Below are 7,114 nucleotides of genomic sequence, written 5' to 3'. Positions count from 1 at the left end.
CACAATTAACGCTTGGTAGAAGGAGTGGAATACAGACCATAAAGGGATATACCAAATATATATAATTAATAGAGGGAGACATTTAGAAACATAGTAGCCTACATGGGACAGGGCAGGAGCGGAGCTTGAAATCACAATTGAGCACAGGACAAGACTTCAGGAAAATCAGAAGGTAGGTAGGTTAAATAATACAGATTAGGAAATCGGGTGTATTTTATTTATTTCTTTCTCTCGTTCTTTCTTTCTTTCTTTCTCTCTCTCTCTCTCTCTCTCTCTCTCTCTCTCTCTCTCTCTCTCTCTCTCTCTCTCTCTCTCTCTCTCTCTCTCTCTCTCTCTCTCAATCAGTATTCAGATAATATAATGCCATGCTACTACACACTCCGACACAGTAGGTGGCGGTATGCACCTTGAGTTGGTTTGCGATCTGCCAATAAACCCAAAACATCCGTTCTCTTTATATGTCCATACAATTAGCCATGAAGTGGACTCTTTAGTTTAACTACGTATGGCCAAAGTTTTATTCGGATGTTTTAGAGTTTATGTTGTTTGGAATTAGAATGGTAATCAGTAAAATATCTTCAATGTATGAACTATTTTCAACTACGCTAAATATTAATAATAGCTCATTTTAAAGCTTAATTTAACCTACTCTTCTATACTCCTATTCGTTAATTTAAATCATACTGTCACATTTTAAAGTGGTGTGAAAATGTACAGGTAGTTTTATCTCGTAGAGAGGATGTCTGACCAGACGCTCGAGTACTTCTTGAGCCGGAGTGGAATAAAGCAGAGGGACGCTGCGGAGGTGTGGTGGTCGCACGCGGTGAACAGCAGAACCAGGCTGGCGGAGGCGCTCGCAGGTGGATTTACACCGTGTTCTGCACGAGAGCACTGTTGGTATTTGTATCCATAAGTCTGTGTTACCAAATGTTTGTCAATTGACAGACTCATTTTGATCAACTCTTCTAGTCTCTTTTCCTTTTTTGTAATATATTTTGTATAATTTTCTTCTAAATATTGAAGCGTGATTGTAGAAGTTCACGTAGTATATATTTCCCTTTTTCCAATGACTGGACATTAGTCAAATTGTGATTGTCATGGTCTTTTTCAACATTAAAGTATACTCTGCACTGTACATTGCCAGTTTTGGAGAAGTTGTACTTCCACACACAATCAAGTGTCCAGACCGCATAGATAGACTCCAAAATACTATTTATGTGGTGAAACTACACTTGTAACAAAATAACTTTTGACATTAAACACAACTTTGTCAATACCCACTCTAGCAGTAGTCAAGGGCCTACTTAAATATTTCCAGTAACTACTGCCATGCCCAAGTGCCCGTCGATCAGTCTATTTTGATTGATTAATTTATCGAGTTATCCAATGTGAGGTCTTGCTATTTTTCTCTGTTTTTATATCAATATAAATCTAAAGTCTTTGGCTTTTCAAATGTTTTGTCTGGTCATCACTTTGGGCTCTGGAAAACTGGACATGTTTTGTTCTGACATTTATATACCAAACAACTAATTGATGAATCAAGAAAGTAATCTGCAGATTAATCAGTAATTAGCCTGTGTGTGGAGGTATAGGGGACATGCTTGTTAATAATGCAATCCTGTCACTCACATAAATATGGCGCATTCATGCTCGGATGCTTTGTCACTTTTATTTTATTTCAACATAATGAAGTTTATCCAACCATACAACATGCATATCAATAAAGAATAAAGTCAATAAAGCAATTAAACCAAGTTGACCTGACTTCAGTACCATACATCCTACTTTCTAATGGCCAGTTGTTGTTGAGGCTTTGGCAGAGAGACATTGATTTTAATCTGTGGGGATTTGTCATGCTGTTTTCCATTGCATTCTATTGTAGTTTTATTGTTCCATATACACTCAACTGCCGGATTAATAGATACACTTTGCTAAAACATTAATTGATCGTAATGTGGTCGACCGATATTAGATTTGTTTATCCAAATTAAGCATAACGTTGAATCAACACCTCTGACAGTATGAACAAAAAGCAAATATTAGAAGGGAGGATTTATATTTATTGTTTAGTATGAACTGAACAGGCGTCATATAAATTCAGAGCTGTTTGAACAGAGAGAGACATTTTACTTTTGTGTTGACATAGCAGCTGTTGTGAGTTCTTCACTGACCATTTTGACCGACATCTTTCACCCTTAGGTCCAACTCATATGATTGAGGCAGACATAATTATAAGAGGTCGGGACCCTAAAGAGCCAATCATGGCACATCCCCCTGATACAGACAGTGACATCACACTGAAAGAGTGGCTGGAAGGAGTGAAGGAGTATGACAAGGGAATAAAACTAGACTTTAAGAGGTGAGACACATCTTTTATCCCTTCTATGTAATGTGTAGTATGTGATGCTAGCACTGTACTGTACTCTCCAAACAGCCTGGAGGCAGTGTATCTGTCTGTCGTTCTGCTGGAGGAGGTGCTGGCTCAGCTGATCCGTCCTGTGTGGATCAATGCAGATATACTCTCTGGTCCTGGGGGAAAGGCCAGACCTCTGGAACCTCAGGCTTTCCTTTCTGCTGTGAGATTTCTTCCCACTCACACTGTGCTCTCTCTCGGGTGGACTACAGGATGGACTGCTGGGACAGATAACGCAGGTGAAGACACTTCAGTGTTTTTGTGGAGGCCTTGATTCTACTAATTATATAAGAAAACATGTCATGTCATGTACTTCTCTAAATACTTCAGAGTATTTAGAGAAGTTTTATTCAGTTTCAGTTATAGAGAACACACTCTGTTCATTTGGGAACCCTGACACACAAAGCCAACAGTAGGCCATAAAAGTGATTGTTATGTGGGACAATAGATTAAGTCATACGGTTTATCTTGAAGTAGCTATCGCTTTGATTATATATCTTGCCAGGCAACTAACAACACTATGGCCACTCCTGTGTGCAGTTGTTAATGAGCATGAGCTGAAGTGTTTTTTTCACGACATCCTTGCCAGCGTACAAAATAAAACAATATCACAAAAAAAACTTAGTTGTGAGGTCCTTGACTTTGACCTTGGTGGCCAGCAGCTCCTGAATCAAGAAGGTGACGTTGTTTATCCCTGTAGCACATCGAAGGGAGGCCTGTTTATCTATTATAGTAAAAGGTGTACGGGCGTCCTTTTATTTCAAAAGAAGAAAAGAAAGCAAGGGCAGTACATGTGAAAAGCCTTGGTGGACGGGAGTGGATGAACCTGGTAAAAGTGTAAGCGCCTGTAAGGGACGCTCTATGAAATATATTTTAGAACAAGATCACAAAGTGCTTTACAAGAATATAAATTATTAAAAATAAGACCATAAAAAAACAAAAACCAGAACTTAAAAATGCATAAAATTGCAAACACTAGAGAGCACCGCAGATCAAATTTAATCAGGAAGAGCATTCCAGTGTCTGAGCCACCACTTCAAAGGTATGGTCAAGCTTTCGTCTTCAGTCCCGCTCGTCAGTCCCTGTCAGAAGACCTGAGTGACCTACTGTTGATATAAGGATGGAGCAGGTCAGGGATTTACACAGGTGCCTGACCATGGGTTACAAGGGAAAGCATTTAAAACTCTGAATGTGTCATGCTCTCAAATTGAAAGACCACGCATGAATAAGAAAAAGCACTTTAGAGCTTAGGAGGAAGCTTGCATATAGATTTGTTTTGTTTGAATATTTTTTCAGGTTACAGCTGGGATATGGTGCGTGAGATGGAGGAGATATGTAGAGCCCTTAAACATCCTGTAACCTTCCCAGTGCGTGCCGCTCTCCTGCCCCAGTCGTTGTCGCAGCTCACATGGCTGCTGCAGCAGTCAGACAGGTGATTATCAACACAGTGAGTCCACTCAGTCACACCAGCATTATTTTATCTCTGATTAGTTCCACTGCTGGACTTTTACATATCATTACATATCATTATGCTGTGTTTAAGGAAAATTCCGGTTTATTTTATTCTGTCGTATTTCTTATAAATGTGGCCATTGTGTGATAATCGTGAAACAAAAACTCCCAATTAACATGGTCTTTATGTGAATCTTTCTTTTGGCTCTTTCACCCATGCATATTTTTTAACACAGGGGATCTTTAGTGGGAGATAGCAGGTCAACAGTATATGCCACATAGTGTACATCATCTGAAAGCTGGGAACCTGGAGATTAATTTGAGCAGCTCAGCACTGTGTGTCAAGTTTCATGAGTCATGAGTCATAAATCTGAATCTGATTTCCCTCGGCCTCTAGTTTGTGGTTGTAAAGTGTCATGAGGCTGTGAACAACAGTTTTCTTTTTTTTTGCCAGGTCAAGTTTGAAAAAATGTTTCTCACGACAATGAAATGGCTATTCCGGGTACTAGAATAAGCAAAAAATAACACAGGAGCTGTTTGTTTGTCTTGTTTTTCTGAAAATGTATTCTTTTCCTGACAAAAAGCTTTGTTTAACATTGAAGTTCATAATGGCCTCTGGAGATAAATCTTAGTTCTGTCTCTCCCTTAGTCTTAGGTCAGGAAAGGATAGTGGCCCAAATAAGAGAAATGCTATTTTATGTATACTTTGGCTTAAAGACAAAGTATACATAAAATATCTGCATCCAAAAATAGTTTTTGTCCCAGGCATGAGATTAGCATAAAATGCATGTCTGTAAAGGGCAGACTCGGGGGTATCCATAGAACACAGTATGCTGATATATATCTTTTTAATAATTTGTCTTGTTTGAATAGGCCAAAAATTTAACTGCATGCCTATTTGTAACATAATTAAAAATATATATATATATTGTTATATTTTAATCCTGTGTGTGAGGTGCTGTGTACATGTGTGACGATTAAAAGTTGATTCAAATCCTCCATTTCCATGGTGCGGCCCACTAGCAAAAAATATATAACTTCTACTAACTGATAAGCATTAGGTTTAGTGGCAATGCGCACAGTGCAGTCAGCATGCAACACTATATCATCTCAAAATAATAAATGATCTGCCTTAAGAGTTAGTAGATTAACTCTGCCTTTTCCCAATGTCGGCCAGATCAACGTGGCTGGTGGACTCATTACTACCTCTTTCCCAGCAGAACTTGACCTCAGTCCAAACTGATATAATCCAGAATATAATTTTTACATTTTTGACATGATCACAATGTTCTTTAGGCGTAAGAATTGTTTAGGTGTTAAGGAAGAGAATCATATTCACTGTAGATGGTATTGGCACCATCCTCCTCTGGTCAACCGCAAGTTCAGCTACACTCGAGTTTCTATCACAGCTGCTGCTTGCAGAGATGCTGAATACATAGTGGGCAAACTTGGCTAGCAAAGTAAAAGATTCAGAGTAGCTTTTTCACCAACCTCTTTAGTCCTTCTGCATAGTGTGTGCTTGTGTCATACTGCTGAACTTCATCTCTATGTTCATTCACTGGCACGTTCACCCACTTCTCAAACTCTGCGACATCCGCTCTTCTTTTGAATCTGTTTCCTAGCTTGCATGTTGCATGCAGGATGAATTATTATTTCAGACTTTTGCACCAACATACTATATCTACTATGTTAATACCTTTGAGCTGTGTATTAAATGTTTTGCTTTCCATGTTCTACACAGGTACACTCTAACAGTGTGGACCGGTCAGAATGACAAGTTAATACTACAGGATTTACTGGCCCTACAAAAAAGAATTTGACATCAGTAGGATCTACTATGACCTGCCGCACTCTCATAGGTCAAAACTCAGTATGACATTGCAAAACAATAGCTAAAAGTCTACCAAAACATACCTAGAAGGTGTCTGGCTGCAATTTCTTAACTCTTGACAGCAAGTCGATGCCCCGAAGTGGAGAGAGGAAAGTGGATCTCGTCTCTGCCGAACCTTTCCTGTGGTTTATCTGCCATGATCTCACATCATAATATGCTACAGCAGTGGATCCTAATCTGGGGTCAGGACCACCAAGGGGGTTGCAAGATAAATCTTAGGTGTCAGGTGATAGAAAAGAAGGATAGAAAGTAGGTACATTTTCTGTTTCTATCAATTAAGTATGGGGGCTTTGAGGATTTAATGTCTGTTTCTTTTCACATCTAACTCTGTGAATTAAGGATTAATTTTGACCAAACCAGATTTGGGGATTGTTGGAACAGTCGAAAGACTAACAAAGGCGGGTTTGAAGAATGTTATTTTGTTTCTGTTTGAAAATAGTGTGTTTTAACAAGGTCAAATTTCTGTCAAAGGTGGAGAGCATAAATGTATGTTAATAAAGTGTAATAATTGTCCAAATCCCTGTTTTTATTTATTATATATTACTTCAACACATGTTGTACCATCACGCCGGAAAAGGGGCTAGAATTAACGTGTCTGGGGGGTCGGGTTTCACAGACAGAGTTAGATTAAGCCTTAATGTGGACTAGTTAATCTAAAACTTCTCTCTCTCGCTCTCGCTCTCTCTTCTCGCTCTCTCTCTCTCTCGCTCTCTCTCTCTCTCTCTCGTTATATTTGTGTTTCTAATGGTGTTCTATTCCCAGAGGAAAGGAATCTGAACAGGCTTGAAGAGCCAGGGCACAGTGATCCACATCTGCTGTAGCATCCCAGAGAGACGATGGTGCCACCACCACCAGCAGAGAACAACAAAGATGACCATGCATGAAAAGTTAGCCAGAGAATTTCATGAGCAAAAAATGAATGAAACTCTAAATTAGGATTGCATACACCCTGGACCTTGATGGAAAACCAGTTATTACGGTTCCTGTACTCCTCAGCATCAGAGTTGATGGACACTTGATGGGAACATGACATCCATCTATGCAGCCAGTCACTCCTGGGAAGTGGCCATATTCATAGAACTGCACTTTATAGTTGGCTTGGGCAGCAGCATTAGGGAACTTTATATAAATACTCCTCAATTCGCAAATGGCCTTGCAGACTTGTGAACTATTCTACAAACAGTTGCTTCACTGACGCCACACAAATCACCAGTTTCCCCATGAAAAGTTCCAGTTGCAAAACTTGGTGCGAAGTAGGTAAAGGCCTTCCTCTTTGAGACGAGGAGGAAAGGCTAGGCTTAAGCAAAGATATTATTTTGTACATTCTAAAGCGGTCTCAAAAGGTTATTTCATCATAG

The 7,114-nt window shown here is 39.4% G+C and overlaps 1 protein-coding gene across 3 annotated transcripts; it reads left to right on the top strand.

The window, feature by feature from the left end:
- Nucleotides 1-428: 428 nt before the first annotated feature.
- On the top strand, nucleotides 429-6,742 carry fam151b (family with sequence similarity 151 member B). 3 transcript variants are annotated; one of them, XM_029440579.1, is made up of 5 exons: nucleotides 429-893; nucleotides 2,200-2,359; nucleotides 2,435-2,652; nucleotides 3,710-3,845; nucleotides 6,519-6,742. In XM_029440579.1, exons 1-5 carry the CDS (start codon nucleotides 740-742, stop codon nucleotides 6,541-6,543), a joined length of 693 nt encoding a protein of 230 aa, XP_029296439.1. In that variant the 5' UTR covers nucleotides 429-739; the 3' UTR covers nucleotides 6,544-6,742. The 3 variants fall into 3 exon arrangements, with proteins under 3 accessions (XP_029296439.1, XP_029296440.1, XP_029296441.1); XM_029440580.1 differs by lacking the exon at nucleotides 6,519-6,742 and adding an exon at nucleotides 5,607-5,740 and having other exon boundaries at nucleotides 430-893; nucleotides 3,710-3,860; XM_029440581.1 differs by lacking the exon at nucleotides 6,519-6,742 and adding an exon at nucleotides 5,607-5,740 and having other exon boundaries at nucleotides 432-860; nucleotides 3,710-3,860.
- Nucleotides 6,743-7,114: the final 372 nt, after the last annotated feature.

The sequence above is a fragment of the Cottoperca gobio genome, chromosome 9, assembly GCF_900634415.1.
Source record: "Cottoperca gobio chromosome 9, fCotGob3.1, whole genome shotgun sequence".
NCBI classification, from domain to species: Eukaryota; Metazoa; Chordata; class Actinopteri; order Perciformes; family Bovichtidae; genus Cottoperca; species Cottoperca gobio.
The sequence above is the reverse complement of the archived record's forward strand: the minus strand, read 5'-3'. Positions and strand labels throughout refer to the sequence as shown.

What these genes read in the sequence shown, in the direction of transcription:
- fam151b (XM_029440579.1), top strand. Translation starts at nt 740, where the DNA reads ATGTCTGACCAGACGCTCGAGTACTTCTTGAGCCGGAGTGGAATAAAG. An exon ending in TGCTGGGACAGATAACGCAG is followed by an intron (nt 2,653 to 3,709) that starts GTGAAGACACTT and finishes ATATTTTTTCAG; the next exon opens with GTTACAGCTGGGATATGGTG. An exon ending in CTGCTGCAGCAGTCAGACAG is followed by an intron (nt 3,846 to 6,518) that starts GTGATTATCAAC and finishes TTCTATTCCCAG; the next exon opens with AGGAAAGGAATCTGAACAGG.